The sequence below is a fragment of the Bombina bombina genome, chromosome 3, assembly GCF_027579735.1.
Source record: "Bombina bombina isolate aBomBom1 chromosome 3, aBomBom1.pri, whole genome shotgun sequence".
Lineage (NCBI taxonomy): Eukaryota > Metazoa > Chordata > Amphibia > Anura > Bombinatoridae > Bombina > Bombina bombina.
Window position 1 is genome coordinate 1,150,910,025 of NC_069501.1, and position 20,751 is coordinate 1,150,930,775.

At 41.0% G+C, this 20,751-nt stretch overlaps 1 protein-coding gene across 1 annotated transcript in view; it reads right to left on the bottom strand.

Annotated features, from left to right (window-relative positions):
* DDX10 (DEAD-box helicase 10) overlaps positions 1-20,751 on the bottom strand; it is an 856,778-nt gene that overhangs the window by 385,138 nt on the left and 450,889 nt on the right. The window contains exon 14 of the mRNA XM_053708541.1: positions 7,810-7,935. Coding sequence (XP_053564516.1) covers positions 7,810-7,935 — 126 coding nt within the window. The remainder of the gene's footprint in view (positions 1-7,809; positions 7,936-20,751) is intronic.

Genomic DNA, 20,751 nt, shown 5'->3' on the forward strand with positions numbered 1-20,751 from the left:
GCTTGAATACTGGTGCACGGGCGCTCACAGGATATGTGCGTATGCTGCTGAAAAACTGTAGTAACTTCTACTAGAAACATTTCTGCTAATGGAAGTAAATTGCAAAAATGCTTCTATTTAAAACTGAAATTAACCCATGCACATTTAAATTTTGCCCTTTCTATCCCTTTAATATTATACGTATGGTGAAGCAAATATTAAGCAGGGGCACCTTTAGATTAAAACATTGGAAAGTAGATAACATAATTAGAGAGACATGAAACCCATTTTTTTTTCTTTCATGATTCAGATAGAGCATACAATCTGCTTTATTCTTCCTGTATTCTTTGTTGAAGGGAGCAGCAATGCACTACGGGTGTTAGCTCAACACATCATAGAGCCAATGACAGGAGGCATATATTTGCAGCCACAAATCAGCAGCTAGTAGTGCATAGCTGTCCCATGCCTACCTAGGTGTGCTTTTCAACAAATGATACCAAAAGATCAAAACAAATTAGATAATAGAAGTAAATTGGAAAAAATGAATAAAATGATATGCTCTATCTGAACACCGAAAGACATTTGTTTGTCCCTTTAATATTTGTGGTATTAAGACTTGCATCCTCTTTCTATTTTGTATGATTTTCAAATATTCTGGAGCGAAAATGTTTCTTGGAATTCTAAACAAAAATAAAAAAAAATTCAGGATCATTTCTTTTGTTACTTTAGAGAATAGTTTGAGTCTTGCCCTTGGGTTTTTGATATCCATTTGTATTATTTCTGCTCTCAAAATAGGAAATCACAAACACAAGACTGAGGCTGTGGAAATGAGGGTAATCTAGAAGTCTGTAAAGCATTGGATTTAGATTTAAATCTTGGATGTATTAAAGGGACAGTCTACATTAAAATTGTTATTGTTTAAAAAGATAGATAACGCCTTTACTACCCATTCCCCAGCTTTGCACAATCAACATTGATATATTAATATACTTTATAACATTTAAACCTCTAAATGTCTGCCTGTTTCTAAGACACTATAGACAGCCTTTTTATCACATGCTTCATTATTTGCTTTTCACAACGGGAGACTGCTAGTTCATGTGGGCCATATAGATAACATTGTATTCACACCCAAAAACATAATTTATGTAAGAACTTACCTGATAAATTCATTTCTTTCATATTAGCAAGAGTCCATGAGCTAGTGACGTATGGGATATACATTCCTACCAGGAGGGGCAAAGTTTCCCAAACCTCAAAATGCCTATAAATACACCCCTCACCACACCCACAATTCAGTTTAACGAATAGCCAAGAAGTGGGGTGATAAAAAAGTGCGAAAGCATATAAAATAAGGAATTGGAATAATTGTGCTTTAAACAAAATCATAACCACCACAAAAAAAGGGCGGGCCTCATGGACTCTTGCTAATATGAAAGAAATGAATTTATCAGGTAAGTTCTTACATAAATTATGTTTTCTTTCATGTAATTAGCAAGAGTCCATGAGCTAGTGACGTATGGGATAATGACTACCCAAGAAGTGGATCTTTCCACACAAGAGTCACTAGAGAGGGAGGGATAAAATAAAGACAGCCAATTCCTGCTGAAAATAATCCACACCCAAAATAAAGTTTAACGAAAAAAACTTAAGCAGAAGATTCAAACTGAAACCGCTGCCTGAAGTACTTTTCTACCAAAAACTGCTTCAGAAGAAGAAAATACATCAAAATGGTAGAATTTAGTAAAAGTATGCAAAGAGGACCAAGTCGCTGCTTTGCAGATCTGGTCAACCGAAGCTTCATTCCTAAACGCCCAGGAAGTAGAAACTGACCTAGTAGAATGAGCTGTAATCCTCTGAGGCGGAGTTTTACCCGACTCAACATAGGCAAGATGAATTAAAGATTTCAACCAAGATGCCAAAGAAATGGCAGAAGCTTTCTGGCCTTTTCTAGAACCGGAAAAGATAACAAATAGACTAGAAGTCTTACGAAAAGATTTCGTAGCTTCAACATAATATTTCAAAGCTCTAACAACATCCAAAGAATGCAACGATTTCTCCTTAGAATTCTTAGGATTAGGACATAATGAAGGAACCACAATTTCTCTACTAATGTTGTTGGAATTCACAACTTTAGGTAAAAATTCAAAAGAAGTTCGCAACACCGCCTTATCCTGATGAAAAATCAGAAAAGGAGACTCACAAGAAAGAGCAGATAATTCAGAAACTCTTCTGGCAGAAGAGATGGCCAACAGGAACAAAACTTTCCAAGAAAGTAATTTAATGTCCAATGAATACATAGGTTCAAACGGAGGAGCTTGAAGAGCTCCCAGAACCAAATTCAAACTCCAAGGAGGAGAAATTGACTTAATGACAGGTTTTATACGAACCAAAGCTTGTACAAAACAATGAATATCAGGAAGAATAGCAATCTTTCTGTGAAAAAGAACAGAAAGAGCAGAGATTTGTCCTTTCAAAGAACTTGCGGACAAACCCTTATCTAAACCATCCTGAAGGAACTGTAAAATTCTCGGTATTCTAAAAGAATGCCAGGAAAAATGATGAGAAAGACACCAAGAAATATAAGTCTTCCAGACTCTATAATATATCTCTCGAGATACAGATTTACGAGCCTGTAACATAGTATTAATCACAGAGTCAGAGAAACCTCTTTGACCAAGAATCAAGCGTTCAATCTCCATACCTTTAAATTTAAGGATTTCAGATCCTGATGGAAAAAAGGACCTTGTGACAGAAGGTCTGGTCTTAACGGAAGAGTCCACGGTTGGCAAGAGGCCATCCGGACAAGATCCGCATACCAAAACCTGTGAGGCCATGCCGGAGCTACCAGCAGAACAAACGAGCATTCCTTCAGAATCTTGGAGATTACTCTTGGAAGAAGAACTAGAGGCGGAAAGATATAGGCAGGATGATACTTCCAAGGAAGTGATAATGCATCCACTGCCTCCGCCTGAGGATCCCGGGATCTGGACAGATACCTGGGAAGTTTCTTGTTTAGATGGGACGCCATCAGATCTATTTCTGGAAGTTCCCACATTTGAACAATCTGAAGAAATACCTCTGGGTGAAGAGACCATTCGCCCGGATGCAACGTTTGGCGACTGAGATAATCCGCTTCCCAATTGTCTACACCTGGGATATGAACCGCAGAGATTAGACAGGAGCTGGATTCCGCCCAAACCAAAATTCGAGATACTTCTTTCATAGCCAGAGGACTGTGAGTCCCTCCTTGATGATTGATGTATGCCACAGTAGTGACATTGTCTGTCTGAAAACAAATGAACGATTCTCTCTTCAGAAGAGGCCAAAACTGAAGAGCTCTGAAAATTGCACGGAGTTCCAAAATATTGATCGGTAATCTCACCTCCTGAGATTCCCAAACTCCTTGTGCCGTCAAAGATCCCCACACAGCTCCCCAACCTGTGAGACTTGCATCTGTTGAAATTACAGTACAGGTCGGAAGCACAAAAGAAGCCCCCTGAATTAAACGATGGTGATCTGTCCACCATGTTAGAGAGTGTCGAACAATCGGTTTTAAAAATATTAATTGAGATATCTTCGTGTAATCCTTGCACCATTGCTTCAGCATACAGAGCTGAAGAGGTCGCATGTGAAAACGAGCAAAGGGGATCGCGTCCGATGCAGCAGTCATAAGACCTAGAATTTCCATGCATAAGGCTACCGAAGGGAATGATTGTGACTGAAGGTTTCGACAAGCTGTAATCAACTTTAGACGTCTCTTGTCTGTTAAAGACAGAGTCATGGACACTGAATCCATCTGGAAACCCAGAAAGGTTACCCTTGTCTGAGGAATCAAAGAACTTTTTGGTAAATTGATCCTCCAACCATGATCTTGAAGAAACAACACAAGTCGATTCGTATGAGATTCTGCTAAATGTAAAGACTGAGCAAGTACCAAGATATCGTCCAAATAAGGAAATACCACAATACCCTGTTCTCTGATTACAGACAGCAGGGCACCGAGAACCTTTGTAAAAATTCTTGGAGCTGTAGCTAGGCCAAACGGCAGAGCCACAAACTGGTAATGCTTGTCCAGAAACGAGAATCTCAGGAACTGATAATGATCTGGATGAATCGGAATATGCAGATATGCATCCTGTAAATCTATTGTGGACATATAATTCCCTTGCTGAACAAAAGGTAAGATAGTCCTTACAGTTACCATCTTGAACGTTGGTATCCTTACATAACGATTCAATATTTTTAGATCCAGAACTGGTCTGAAAGAATTCTCCTTCTTTGGTACAATGAAGAGATTTGAATAAAACCCCATCCCCTGTTCCGGAACTGGAACTGGCATAATTACTCCAGTCAACTCTAGATCTGAAACACATTTCAGAAATGCTTGAGCTTTTACTGGATTTACTGGGACACGGGAAAGAAAAAATCTCTTTGCAGGAGGTCTCAACTTTAAACAAATTCTGTACCCTTCTGAAACAATGCTCTGAATCCAAAGATTGTGAACAGAATTGATCCAAATTTCCTTGAAAAAACGTAACCTGCCCCCTACCAGCTGAGCTGGAATGAGGGCCGCACCTTCATGTGGACTTAGAAGCAGGCTTTGCCTTTCTAGCTGGCTTGGATTTATTCCAGACTGGAGATGGTCTCCAAACCGAAACTGCTCCTGAGGATGAAGGATCAGGCTTTTGTTCTTTGTTGAAACGAAAACGATTATTAGCCCTGTTTTTACCTTTAGATTTTTTATCCTGTGGTAAAAAAGTTCCTTTCCCACCAGTAACAGTTGAAATAATAGAATCCAACTGAGAACCAAATAATTTGTTACCCTGGAAAGAAATGGAAAGTAAAGTTGATTTAGAAGCCATATCAGCATTCCAAGTTTTAAGCCATAAAGCTCTTCTAGCTAAAATAGCTAGAGACATAAACCTGACAACTCTGATAATATCAAAAATGGCATCACAGATAAAATTATTAGCATGTTGAAGAAGAATAATAATATCATGAGAATCACGATGTGTTACTTGTTGCGCTAAAGTTTCCAACCAAAAAGTTGAAGCTGCAGCAACATCAGCCAAAGATATAGCAGGTCTAAGAAGATTACCTGAACACAGATAAGCTTTTCTTAGAAAGGACTCGATTTTCCTATCTAGAGGATCCTTAAACGAAGTACCATCTGACGTAGGAATAGTAGTACGTTTAGCAAGGGTAGAAATAGCCCCATCAACTTTAGGGATCTTGTCCCAAAATTCTAATCTGTCAGACGGCACAGGATATAATTGCTTAAAACGTTTAGAAGGAGTAAATGAATTACCCAAATTATCCCATTCTTTGGAAATTACTGCAGAAATAGCATCAGGGACAGGAAAAACTTCTGGAATAACTACAGGAGTTTTAAAAACCTTATTTAAACGTTTAGATTTAGTATCAAGAGGACCAGAATCCTCTATTTCTAAAGCAATTAGGACTTCTTTAAGTAAAGAACGAATAAATTCCATTTTAAATAAATATGAAGATTTATCAGCATCAACCTCTGAGACAGAATCCTCTGAACCAGAGGAATCATCAGAATCAGAATGATGATGTTCAGTTAAAAATTCATCTGTAGGGAGAGAAGTTTTAAAAGATTTTTTACGTTTACTAGAAGGAGAAATAACAGACATAGCCTTCTTTATGGATTCAGAAACAAAATCTCTTATATTATCAGGAACATTCTGCACCTTAGATGTTGAAGGAACTGCAACAGGCAATGGTACTTTACTAAAGGAAATATTATCTGCTTTAACAAGTTTGTCATGACAATCAATACAAACAACAGCTGGAGGAATAGCTACCAAAAGTTTACAGCAGATACACTTAGCTTTGGTAGATTCAGCACTTGACAGCGATTTTCCTGTAGTATCTTCTGACTCAGATGCAACGTGAGACATCTTGCAATATGTAAGAGAAAAAACAACATATATATAAAGCAAAATTGATCAAATTCCTTAAATGACAGTTTCAGGAATGGGAAAAAATGCCAAAGAACAAGCTTCTAGCAACCAGAAGCAATAAAAAATGAGACTTAAATAATGTGGAGACAAAAGTGACGCCCATATTTTTTCGCGCCAAATAAGACGCCCACATTATTTGGCGCCTAAATGCTTTTTGGCGCCAAAAATGACGCCACATCCGGAACGCCGACATCTTTGGCGCAAAATAACGTCAAAAAAAATGACGCAACTTCCGGCGACACGTATGACGCCGGAAACGGAAATAGAATTTTTGCGCCAAAAAAGTCCGCGCCAAGAATGACGCAATAAAATGAAGCATTTTCAGCCCCCGCGAGCCTAACAGCCCACAGGGAAAAAGTCAAATTTTAAGGTAAGAAAAATGTTAAATTAAAAATGCATTATCCCAAATATGAAACTGACTGTCTGAAAATAAGGAAAGTTTAACATTCTGAGTCAAGGCAAATAAATGTTTGAATACATATATTTAGAACTTTATAAACAAAGTGCCCAACCATAGCTAGGAGTGTCACAGAAAATAAGACTTACTTACCCCAGGACACTCATCTACATATAGCAGATAGCCAAACCAGTACTGAAACGAGAATCAGCAGAGGTAATGGTATATATAAGAGTATATCGTCGATCTGAAAAGGGAGGTAAGAGATGAATCTCTATGACCGATAACAGAGAACCTATGAAATAGACCCCTTAGAAGGAGATCACTGCATTCAAATAGGCAATACTCTCCTCACATCCCTCTGACATTCACTGCACGCTGAGAGGAAAACCGGGCTCCAACTTGCTGCGGAGCGCATATCAACGTAGAATCTAGCACAAACTTACTTCACCACCTCCATCGGAGGCAAAGTTTGTAAAACTGAATTGTGGGTGTGGTGAGGGGTGTATTTATAGGCATTTTGAGGTTTGGGAAACTTTGCCCCTCCTGGTAGGAATGTATATCCCATACGTCACTAGCTCATGGACTCTTGCTAATTACATGAAAGAAAAACTATTTATGATTTAGCACAACACAGTACTAAATGCAAGTCAATAGATAATAAAGTCGTGTGATCAGGGGGCTGTCAGAAGATGCTTAGATACAAGGTAATCACAAAGGTAAAAAGTACATTATTATAACTGTGTTGGTTATGCAAAACTGGGGAATGAGTAATAAAGGGATTATCTATCTTTTAAAACAATAACAATTCTATTGTAGACTGTCCCTTTAAGTAAAGATATTTTATTTTTTTAATATGTGTTTAGCCACTTCAAAGGTACTGTATTATCACTCCTGATCAGGATACAGCCATTTAGCCAACCAGGAGAGGAGACTATATACATATCCTTCCTATTAGCAGCTGGTTTCACTTCAGGAGCACCAAAACTTGCACGCAAAATAAATAAAAATAAAAAATCCAATTTTGTTCGAGGCTCAGGAGTGTGTGTGTGTCCAGAGCACAATTTTACAGAAGTTTTGCAAGAATGTTTTAACAGAGTTATTGTGGAAACACAGCTGCCATAAAGTGTTCAAAAGCATTCTAGCAAAACTGCTGCTGTATACACTATCTACCTAGGTATTCTCTTCAACAAAGAATACCACGAGAGCTAAGTAAATTTGATAACAGAAGCAAATTGGAAACTTTCTTAGAATTGTACACTATCTGAATCATGAAATAAAAAATTTAGGTTTCTTGTTCCTTTTAGGGCACCAAATGAAACTCTTCCTGACATAGCACTCTTGTAAAATGCTTAGGGTATTATTAAAAAGAAAAGAACAAAAAAAAAAAAAAAAAAAAAACCAATTTACTGCAGTTATAGTAAAATAATTAATTTCACTCACCTCTCCATTATCTGTAAAAACAATTTTTGTGTTCACTTGAAACTTCTTCTTTAATACTTTTTTGGCTTCTTTAGTTTTAGTTATTTTTTCTATTTTCTTAAGTTTCGATTTGGTAGTTTCATTTTCCTGTATGAAAAAAAAAATCAAATTAAAATGGAGGGAATTTTTTTTTTACTTGTAAATATGCAACTTATTACCTTTGCTGTGTTTTCAATATACTATTCTTCAAATTACCAAATATTAAATTTAGCAGATCCACTGAACGTTTTTAGTCATCCTTTCTCAATAAAGTACAATTAAAACTTAAAATTATGCTTACCTGATAATTTTCTTTTCATCAGATGGAAAGAGTCCACAGCTGCATTCATTACTTTTGGGGGGAAAAATACCCAAGCTAGAGGACACTGAATGCAAACAATGGGTGGGTACAAAAAAGGCAGCTCCTTCGAAAGGCACCACAGCCTGAAATTACGCGACACCACACGAAAAACTACATACGACAAGGGAAAAACCGGAGCCCGGGTAACCACTCATCAGTTACGTAACCTGTAAAGCCGTGCTAGAGACCACTCAGACTCAGAGCCAGCTGAGCATAAAGGCTTCAGAGGAGACAATCCTGTGGTACTCAACTCCCACACAAAACGTTTCTCACTTAGAAACAAAAAACCTCTATGAACTCCCGAGAGGGAAAAAAGAGGAACCCGTAAGTGATCCGAAGAACCATCCAACACAGGCTCTGTTAAACCAAAACTGGCAAAAACTCTATCTACCCCCGAGAGGGAGATAGAAGACCCTAAGATATATCAAAGGATCTGATCCAACTTAAGAGCAACCCGAGGTTGCCACAGGACCACAGTCCAAGAAAACAAATTCACAGACCCTTGAAAGAAAAAGGATGATCTGCAAAGATCCAACCCCCCGAGAAGAAACATGGCAGAACTGGCAGGCTATCCTGAATTATGACAGGAATCTCATACTCGGGTCCAAGGACCCCGACACAGCAGCCTTCCAAAAAGGACCCACAGCAACACGAAAATAGAATACATTCCGTAATTCTGAGGACGCAAGAGAGGGAAAAATCCCTACGAGGCGAGAACCAAGAACCTACGGGTCCTTCACAGATACTGAGGTACCTCCCCATACAGGAAAACACACGGAAAACCCTTCCTCACCCCAGGTGAGAAGAAAAGGATTTAGGCACGGAAACCACCCTACCAATAGAGGCTAAACCGCAATATCGTCCGCCAAGTTGGAACCGCAACTGGAGCCTCTCAGAAGCAACAGATGTTTCAGCATACAAGTAGGGATCCGTCAGAAACCTCAAACTGAAGCCCCCGGCTGATATAAATTTCCCACGAGAGTCAGAAACCTCCCGCCCTTACCAAAGGGCCACGCAGGAGAATAAACCCTAAGATTAAACAGTACCAGCCATAACCATTCCAGGCTGTTTCTAAGCTGGAGTCCTCAAAAAAAAAAACAGAACCGATTCCAAGATCTAAAGCTACTTTTGGATTTGAGCATCCAGCGTCATCAGGCGGATACAAACCAACATCCTTTGAGTCGCAAGGCCACAAAGCTCACCACTAGCTACATGGGCTGCTTGGGCGTAAGCTGCCTCCTATGTTAAGAACGTACCCAGACAGTACATTCCACCTTCTAAATCCTTAGATGTAAGAACCTAGCAACAGCCACCAAACCAAGAGTCCGAAAAAAGGTCTCTCCACACAGGTTTCACAAGGGGGCAACCAGTACCCCTGGATTGCAAGGTAATCCATGTAGATGGGCCAAACGACCTGACCCACACACTGTAGATGTAAATGGTCAAATTTCTGACCCAGACAGGCGAAAAGACTGCAACTGACCCCAGACCTACTATCCCTAAGCCCAAAGGGCTAGGCCTTAAGATCAACGGATAGCATCCGAGAGCCCAAAGACTCTGGTATGAGAAGGGGCGAGTCAAATCTTGAGAAAACGTCAGTTTACAGAGATCCCAGCAGAATCGGTCTCCCGACATCCTTGAAACGGAATAACTACGGGAGCATTGCAGCGACCACTGTACACTATGAACTAGAGCAAATGAAAACTGAGAAAGGAAGGACATGCCCTCACTTCCAGATAAATACCCCCACTCAAGACGGGAGGGAAGGAAAACTCGCCCATGGAGTCGTCATCCAGATATGCCACAAATGGAGACACAAATCATCCACCCTATAGTGGACCTCCGGAAGGTCAATCTCATTTCCAAAGGAAAGGAAGCCAAATGTTCTGAGTTTCCATAGACCCTAGGAACCATGACAACATCTGCAAATACAGTGATGTATTGCAAGCTATAATGGTAGAAAGAACCAACTTATATCGGAGTACACAACCTCCCTACTGGAAGCGTATGTATGCCCCAGGTCCCTTACTTCGTAGTATGATCCGAGCCCGGAGTCCATAACACTGGGCCATAAGAGACAGTTCTCTCTCTATATATATATATTTTTTTTATTGTTTTCTTTTTTTTTTAAATTCAACAGGATAATCAGCACCCGAGGGTGACATGAACCCCAAAAAACAGCACCCGTACCAGTACCTGTCTGGTACAAGAGCACTCCAGAACTGTCTAAGGTCCAAGAAAAATCGACCCAAAGGTTCAATAATGTGAACTATAAAACAAACTCAGTCTTAACCCAAGTGCGCAACTTCCGAGGAAGTGCTCATGCGGCCACAATAGTAAGTATCAGTTCCAGAGAAGAACATTCCCAAAAACAGAAGTTATATCAAATGTGAGCTTATACAACAAATCAAATACATCCTACCGGATTTAAATTAAATATAAGGCAGCACCCGTGGGTGAACGCCCAAGGAAAAAAGGTACGCCAAACCGGACCAGCCGATCAGAGGCCCGGCCCAAGCTCAGATCTGGAACCGATACATAAAGAAAAAAACATAAAAATGAGAGAAGTCAAGGAGATTAACTTCATCCCCCAGCGTCATACCCAATGTGTCATCCGGCATCTAACGCCTCGGATCTCTCGGCCCACTAGGACTGGGATCCTCTAGCAATGACAAAACATGCTGTAGTAAGACACAAAGACGTGCCAGCCTATAATGGAAGGCAACATCATCCCTTGCCGGATCGACAAACGACTCAGGCCCCAAGGTTGGGGACCCTGAAGCCTCAGAGGCCCACACTTTCCCAGGAGACCTAACTGAGTCGGGCGATCTAGCACCCGACGGGCCCTGGTTAACAGAACACTGACAGTATCTTAAAAATATTTCACTTGATAGATACAAATGAGCCAAGGCCGAAGATATGGCCATGTGGAACCGTGCCATAACCTCGGGAGGAAACAAGCCACCCCCCGGAGAAGGAGTAAAGGTCATAGGGACACCTGCTTGCGTAGCAAAAGAAAATTTTGGGGCACACGCCTCACAGGAACTAGAATCCTCGGGTGCGGATGGCATGACTGAATCGGGAGAAGAGAGTACTCTGGAACGGAAATCGGAACAGAACTGATGGACATGCATAACCCGGGCCATCTCATATTCATCACAAGACATTGATGTCTAAAAAAAAAAAAATCAGATTCCTCCATTTTGGGATCACAAAAATAACAAACACTAACTGGTGGCACCTCTTTTACACCCACAATGGCTGGGGCACTCACCACCTCCTGTGAACCAGACAACCAACGAGCAGACACTGTCGTCATACAGTCAGCATACGGAAGTGAAAACAACGTAACCGCACCTGGTCACGAGGTGCACCGTGTAAGTCATAAAAAGAGCGCGCAAATCAAAGATTGCGCCAATAGATGATAAGGCAGTAATGTTCCAAAAAGTCATGAGCCTAAAGTATTACTACACACCAGCAGATAGAACCACATAACAAACATGATTAAAGTCCCCCCTGTTCAATAACTCCCCTCAGAGGATATTAACCCATGATTCCCTTAAGATAACATTATGTTAACATCACATAATGAAGTAAAATTAAACGATCTTACCGGAATCTACGCCGTGGAACAGGAACACGGCCCTTCAAGTGTGAGATAGTAGCCTCGCCTATGACATGGACTTGAGTGAATAAAGGCAGGCAGCAAAACTCGCCAACGCTGATTGCCAAGAAGCCGTTAATATGAGTCGGGATGGTTTCGCAGAAAGACTCTCCCTGCATCTCCGGACTCTAACCTTCATCCATGCTCTCATTGAGAGGCTGACAGGACTACTTAAAACTCCGTCCCCATTTCGAAGAGTACTACCCTCCATAAGAGACAGACAATCTCAAACTTCTGACACTTCTCTGCCAACCTCCTGTGGCGAAAGGCAAAGAACAACTGGGGGATGAGGGAAGTGGGGGAGGTATTTAAGCCTTTGGCTGGGGTGTCTCTGCCTCATCCTGATGGCCAGGTTCTGAATTCCCAAAAGTAATGAATGCAGCTGTGGACTCTTTCCATTTATGAAGGAAACGTGCTCAACATTTATATTTTATAAGCAAAGTATTGAGGTTATCCCTTGCCTCCCTCTAGGTACAGCCATGTTGAAATCTAGCTTTCACTGAAATGTAGACATGTATTTACATATATCCACCAACTCTCCGTCCGATAACAGCAGTGAAACCTAGATTCCAAAATGGTGGCACCTTTGAAAAGAAAGATATGCATTGATTAATGTCCTTTTAAACCTTCATATACACAGTTACATCCCTTCAGTTTTAGTCTAGGAGAATACGGATTCATGGAGTATAACGATATTATACGACAGGCAAGCATGTATACACCAATCAATTGCCTAATTTCTAAGATAAAGCACCAAACATTTGAACAAGGAGCCAATCTTAAAATTTTAAAAAGTCTAATATAGAATCTGATAATGCACATGTTCAAAAATGAATTAAAATAGAGGCTGTTAACTGCTGCATCAATAGCAATGCTCTTTCTATAGAGGATAATGTATAGTTGGCATTATCAGAAATAAAAAAGTGAACAAGTTAATGGATCATCCAGATATTATTAGTCTACTGGTTTAAAGAGAGCTTTACTCTGTGCTAGTTGCATCAATGGCTTTGTTTTGCATGACAAGAGAATTGCTAATGTAGGAACTCACAAAATGGTCTTCAGGGAAGGTACCAGTAACTACATACTTGCATGTTTGACTTCAGCAATGTAAATTATTATTATTTTATTATACTTTATTAATAAAAGCACCAACAAATTCCTGAAGCGCTGTCCATGGGTACAAAAGATAAAAGTACAAGAAGATAATACATATTTTTAAGAGACCGGACAAAACGTAACAAACAATTACAGGAGGAATTGAGGGCCCTATTCCAGTGGGAAATCACAATCTAGAAATAGGCTCAGGAAGCCCAGACATTAGGGTGCCAGTGAAGCCTCAAAATTAGGTCTAGTGTCTGGGTTTGTGAGCCCTAAACTATCATTTTAATTGCTCACCACTTGTTTTTAATTGACCCCGTTTCCTGCAGGTATTATTTCTGTCCTATATATTTTTAATTTTTTTAAAAAAATCAAAAAAATCAAGGCCACCTAAACTGTTCTGGCTCCTAATTTCTTATGGCTGTCTCCTAGATTTGCCCAAATCTATTGAGCCCTGATAGGTTACATGAAGTCAGTGGGCTTACAGCATTAAATGACAATGTGGTTGATGCAATAAATTAATGTTAAGACTAATTTTTACTACGTAATGTGACTTATTATTTCCAATAATGTAAAGAATCGCAAACAATGGAATAGTAAAACAGCTCAGGCCAATGTGATGCTTAAGGCAAGATTTATCAATTTGTGAGCGGACAGGATTCACATGTTGTTAACCTGTCCGCATTTGATCGCAGACTGTGGGGTGCCTTTCTTCCTCATATTTAACATTGCAAAGCTGCCCCCCCCCACCCTCACACAATTGTGTGAGAGTAGAGCTTGTCAATCAACTCGGTCAAATTTCTCTTCCCCTAACTCCAAATTGGTGAGAGAGTTTATGAAGCAGCAGTTTAAATTGCTGCTTCATGAATATCAGTTGCAAGCACAAATGAGCAAGCCCACAACCAATAGGGGAGTTTGTCTCATGCTTAATCTTGCATTAGAATTAGTAGCAAAAAGGTTTGTATGCAACTTATAGACTACTAATCCACTCTCATAAATAAAGAGAGAGAAGTGCTCAACCTGGGAACGAACAATAGCTTGTTCTATGGCTAGTTACCACCCAAGAAGCAGCCTCTTTTTGATCAACATGTGCCTTTCACAGAGAACTTTCCTGAAGCATATACGTCTGATCCTGTCTTAACAGTACAGTCCAGCCCCAAAGTACCAGGCAATCCCTCTTTGAACGAGAGGAACAGCAAATCCCCAGACGTACGTTTCGTCCTAGTGTGGGCCACGTCAGTGAGGTGCAGCCATATCCCTCTAGGCACACTGAGCAACAGGCCAACGTCTGGATTCCCGCATCACACTTAGGAGACTTCCCTAAGTGTCATAATTTGCATAAATAAAAAGAGAGAAGCGCTCAACCTGGGAATGAACAATAGCATAATAGCTTGTTCTGTGGCTAGTTACCACCCAAGAAGCAGCCTCTTTTTGCTCAACATGTGCCTTTCACAGAGAAGAATTTTCCTGAAGCATATCAGTCTGATCCTGACTTCACAGTACAGTCCAGCCCCAAAATACCAGGCAACCCCTCTCTGAACGAGAGAAACAGCAAAACCCCTTCTCTGTGAAAGTCACATGTTGAGGAAAAAAAGGCTGCTTCTTGGGTGGTAACTAGCCATAGAACAAGCTATTATGCTATTGTTCCTTCCCAGGTTGATCGATTCTCTCTTTTTACTTCTACTAATCCACTCTGATCTTTAATAGTGTATGATTACAAAGGATATAAATAATACAAGAAACCAAAAACATAGCTAAAATGGTTTGTGGTCTAAACAAATACATTTACAAGGACATTACAATCTTAAGATGTTTAAGTTAGTAGAATAAAAGAGGTAATATAATAGAAAGCTTCCAGTAAATTAAGAAATGTAATATACATGAGGATGATAACATTTACAAAAAGAACAATACCAGAAAAGGCTGCGTGATCTCAGGTTAGAGGGTAGCAGGGTCAGTTTGCGGAAGAGCTTCTATATAATAGAAATGGCCTTAAAGGGACATGAAGCCACAAATTTTGTTTCATAATTCAGACAGAGGAAACAATAAAAAAAAACTTCCTTTTCTTTTATCAAATGCATTTTATTCGCTTGGTATCCTTTGCTGAAAGGCAGGTAGGTGTCTCAGGAGAGTGCATGTGAGAGTGGAGAATTATATGGCAGGAGTTTTGCAAGCCTACTTTTAACAATGTTATACATTTGCAAGAACACTAGATGGCAGTAGTGTTTGCTGCCATAAGGTTTTTCAGAGACATCCATGTTACCTACCTAGATATAATCTTCAACAAAAAATACTATGAGAACAAAGCAAATTTGATAATAGAAGTAAATTGGAAATTGCCTAAATCACAAGATAATAAAATGTGGGCTTTTTATATGTCATATCTACACATCAGATAGACCTTCAGATTTATTGTCAAAAAATAAAATTTATGCTTACCTAATGTATTTATTTCCGGGCATGGAGAGTCCACGAAACATTCTAATTACTAGTGGGATATTCACTCCTGGCCAGCAGGAGGCGGCAAAGAGCACCCCAGCAAAGCTGTTAAGTATCACTTCCCTTACCCATAAGCCCCTCATTAGGCCGAAGGAAAATAGAAAAAGAAAATAACACAAAAGGTAGAGAGGTGCCTGAGGTTTATAAAGAAAAACTACCGCCTGATACAAAAAAAAGGGGCGGGTTGTGAACTCACCATGCCCAGAAATAAATACATTTATCAGGTAAGCACACATTTTGTTTTCTTTCCTATGGCATGGAGAGTTCACAAAACATTCTAATTACTAGTGGGAACCTATACCCAAGCTAGAGGACACAGAATGAAAGGGAGGGAGAACAAACCTAAACAGAAGGCACCACTGCTTGAAGAACCTTTCTCCAAAAAGAAGCCTCAGTCGAGTCAAAAGTATCAAATTTGTAGAATTTGGAAAAAGTATGAATAGAGGACCAGGTGGCTGCCTTGCAAATTTGTTCCACCAAAGCTTCATTTTTGAAAGCCCAGGAAGAAGAAACAGCTATAGTAGAATGAGCTGTAATTTTCTCAGGAAGCTGTTGTCCAGCTGTCTCATAAGCTAACCAGATAACACTTCTCAACCAGAGAGAAAGGGTAGTAGAAGTGGCCTTCTGACCCCTATGCTTACCAGAGAAAACAACAAACGGCAGAAAACTGCAGAAAATCTTTAGTTGTTTGAAGGTAGAATTTAAGAGCACGCACACCATTCAAGTTATGCAAAAGACGTTCCTTCTGGGAAGAAGGTTAAGGACAAAAAGAGGGAACAACAATTTCCTGATTAATATTGAGATCCGTCACTACCTTAGGGAGAAACCCCAGCTTAGTACGGAGGACCACCTTATCAGCATGAAAAATAAGATAAGGGGAATCACACTGCAGAGCCGAAAGTTTAGAAACTCTGCGAGCAAAAGAAATAGCAAGAAGAAACAAAACCTTTCAAGATAATTTAATATCAACAGAATGCATTGGCTCAAACAGAGTTTGCTGCAAATCTCTAAGAACAAGGTTAAACCTCCAAGGAGTAGCAACAGGTTTAAACACGGGCCTGATTCTGACCAAGGCCTGAACAAAAGACTGAACATCTGGCAGAACTGCCAGACGTTTATGCAAAAGAATAGAAGGTGCAGAAATCTGACCATTCAAAGTACTGACTGACAAACCTTTCTCTAGGCCCTCCTGAAGAAAAGCTAAAATTCGTGGAACCCTTACTTTGCTCCAAGAAAAAACATTTGAATCACACCAATAAATGTATTTACACCATACCCTATGGTAAAATCTGCAAGTAACCGGTTTACGAGCCTGAAGCATAGTATCTATGACTTTCTCATGTCTGGCCAAACCTAAACGTTCACTCTCCAAGCAGTCAGCTTCAGAGAAACCAGATTTGGATGAAGAAAAGGACCCTGAAGTAGAAAGTCCTTCCTCAAAGGTAACCTCCAAGGCGGAAGAGATGACATCACCAGATCTGCGAACTAGATCCTGCGAGGTCATGCAGGAGCTATTAGAATCACAGAAGCTCTCTCCTGCTTGATGCAAGCAATTATTCGTGGAAGGAGAGCAAACGGAGGAAACATGTATGCTAGATTAAAGTTCTAAGGAACTGCCAGAGGGTCTATCAGAACGGCTTGAGGATCTCTTGACCTTGAACTGTACTTTGGAAGCTTGGCGTTTTGATGAGACACCATCAGATCCAACTCCAGAACCCCCCACCTGAGGGTTATATTTGAGAACGACCCCGGATGGAGAGCTCACTCCCTGGGATGAAAGGTCTGTCTGCTCAAAAAATCTGCCTCCCAATTGTCCACAACTGGTATGTGGATGGCAATCGTGAGATTCCGCCCACTGGAGAATGCGAGACACCTCCATTGTCAAGTCACTCTGAGTTCCTCCCTGATGATTGATGTAAATCACAGAGGTGATGTTGTTCAACAGGAATCTGATAAACCGGAGCAAAGCTAGATAAGGCCAAGCTAACAAAGAGCGGCGTACCTCAGATGCTGGTAGTGATCCCTTTGAATGGAAAACAGAATTTATGTTTACCTGATAAATTTCTTTCTCCTACGGTGTATCCGGTCCACGGCTTCATCCTTACTTATGGGATATTCTCATTCCCTACAGGAAGTGGCAAAGAGAACACACAGCAGAGCTGTCTATATAGCTCCCCTTAGGCTCCGCCCCCCCAGTCATTCGACCGACGGTTAGGAGAAAAAGGAGAACCATAGGGTGCAGTGGTGACTGTAGTTTGGAAAAATAAATTTAAACCTGACCAAATGCCAGGGTGGGCCGTGGACCGGATACACTGTAGGAGAAAGAAATTTATCAGGTAAACATAAATTCTGTTTTCTCCTACATTGGTGTATCCGGTCCACGGCTTCATCCTTACTTGTGGGAACCAATACCAAAGCTTTAGGACACGGATGAAGGGAGGGAACAAGTCAGGTAACCTAAACGGAAGGCACCACTGCTTGTAAAACCTTTCTCCCAAAAATAGCCTCAGAAGAAGCAAAAGTATAAAATTTGTAAAATTTGGTGAATGTATGCAGTGAAGACCAAGTCGCTGTCTTACAAATCTGTTCAACAGAAGCCTCATTCTTGAAAGCCCATGTGGAAGCCACAGCTCTGGTGGAATGAGCTGTAATTTGTTCAGGAGGCTGCTGTCCAGCAGTCTCATAAGCCAACCTGACGATGCTTTTCAGCCAGAAGGAAAGAGAGGTAGCAGTCGCTTTCTGACCTCTCCTCTTACCAGAATAGACAACAAACAAGGATGATGTTTGTCTGAAATCTTTAGTTGCTTGTAAATAGAATTTTAAAGCACGAACCACATCAAGATTGTGTAACAGTCGTTCCTTCTTAGAAGCTGGATTAGGGCACAGAGAAGGAACAATGATTTCCTGGTTAATATTCTTATTAGAAACTACTTTTGGAAGAAAACCAGGTTTGGTACGCAAAACAACCTTATCTGCATGGAACACCAGATAAGGTGAATTACACTGCAAAGCAGACAATTCAGAAACTCTTCTAGCAGAAGAAATAGCAACCAAAAACAAAACTTTCCAAGATAGTAACTTAATATCTATGGAATGGAGAGGTTCAAACGGAACCCCTTGAAGAACTGAAAGAACTAAATTTAGGCTCCATGGAGGAGCCACAGGTCCGTAGACAGGCTTGATTCTGACTAAAGCCTGTACAAATGCCTGAACATCTGGCACGGCTGCCAGACGCTTGTGTAACAAAACAGACAGGGCAGATATCTGTCCTTTTAAGGAACTAGCTGATAGACCTTTCTCCAATCCTTCTTGGAGAAAAGATAGTATCCTTGGAATCCTAATCTTACTCCATGAGTAACCCTTGGATTCAAACCAACAAAGATATTTCCGCCATATCTTATGGTAAATCTTCCTGGTGACAGGCTTTCTAGCCTGGATCAGAGTATCTATAACTGATTCCGAAAACCCACGCTTCGCTAGAATCAAGCGTTCAATCTCCAAGCAGTCAGTTGCAGAGAAACTAGGTTTGGATGTTCGAATGGACCTTGAATTAGAAGGTCCTGCCTCAAAGGTAGCTTCCATGGTGGAACCGATGACATATTCACCAGGTCTGCATACCAAGTCCTGCGTGGCCACGCAGGAGCTATCAGAATTACCGAAGCCTTCTCCTGTTTGATCCTGGCTACTAGCCGGGGGAGAAGAGGAAACGGTGGAAAGACATAAGCTAGATTGAACGACCAAGGCGCCACTAAGGCATCTACTAATGTCGCCTTGGGATCCCAGGACCTGGACCCGTAATGTGGAACTTTGGAGTTCTGACGTGACGCCATCAGATCCAGGTCTGGAAGGCCCCATAGTTGAGTTAACTGGGCAAAAACCTCCGGGTGAAGTTCCCACTCCCCCGGATGGAAAGTCTGACGACTCAGATAATCCGCTTCCCAGTTGTCCACTCCTGGGATGTGAATTGCTGATAGATGGCAGGAGTGATCCTCCGCCCATTTGATGATCTTGGATACCTCCCTCATCGCCAGGGAACTCTTTGTTCCCCCCGATGATTGATGTACGCTACAGTCATCATGTTGTCCGACTGAAATCTGATGAATTTGGCCTCCGCTAGTTGAGGCCATGCCTGGAGCGCATTGAATATCGCTCTCAATTCCAAAATGTTTATCGGAAGAAGAGATTCTTCCTGAGACCATAGACCCTGAGCTTTCAGGGACTCCCAGACCGCACCCCAGCCTAAGAGGCTGGCGTCGGTCGTGACAATGATCCACTCCGGTCTGCGGAAACTCATTCCCTGAGACAGGTGATCCTGAGACAACCACCAGAGGAGTGAGTCTCTGGTTTTCTGGTCCATTTGTATCTGGGGAGACAAATCTGCATAATCCCCATTCCACTGTTTGAGCATGCACAGTTGCAAAGGTCTTAAATGAATTCGAGCAAAGGGAACCACGTCCATTGCCGCAACCATTAGTCCTATTGCCTCCATGCACTGAGCTATGGAGGGTTGTGGAATGGATTGAAGAACTCGACAGGTGTTCAAAAGTTTTAACTTCCTGACCTCCGTCAGAAAGATTTTCATTTCTACCGAGTCTATTATTGTTCCCAGGAAGGGAACCCTTGTGAACGGGGACAGATAACTCTTTTCTATGTTCACCTTCCACCCGTGAGACCCTAGAAAGCCTAGAACAATGTCCGTATGAGCCTTTGTCTTGTGAAAGGACGACGCTTGTATTAAAATGTTGTCTAGGTAAGGTGCTACTGCAATGCCCCTTGGCCTTAGCACCGCTAGAAGGGACCCTAGCACCTTTGTGAAAATTCTGGGAGCAGTGGCCAATCCGAAGGGAAGAGCCACGAACTGGTAATGCTTGTCCAGAAAGGCAAACCTTAGGAACTGATGGTGATCTTTGTGGATAGGAATATGCAGGTACGCATCCTTTAAGTCCACGGTAGTCATATATTGACCCTCCTGGATCATTGGTAAAATTGTCCGAACGGTTTCCATTTTGAATGATGGAACATTGAGGAATTTGTTTAGGATTTTTAAATCCAGAATTGGCCTGAAAGTTCCTTCCTTTTTGGGAACTACAAACAGGTTTGAGTAAAAACCCAGCCCTTGTTCTGCTATTGGAACTGGGTGTATCACTCCCATTTTTAAAAGGTCTTCTACGCAATGTAAGAACGCCTGTCTCTTTATCTGGTCTAAAGATAAGCGAGACATGTGGAACCTTCCCTTTGGAGGAAAATCCTTGAATTCTAGAAGATACCCCTGAGAGACAATTTCTAGTGCCCAAGGGTCCGG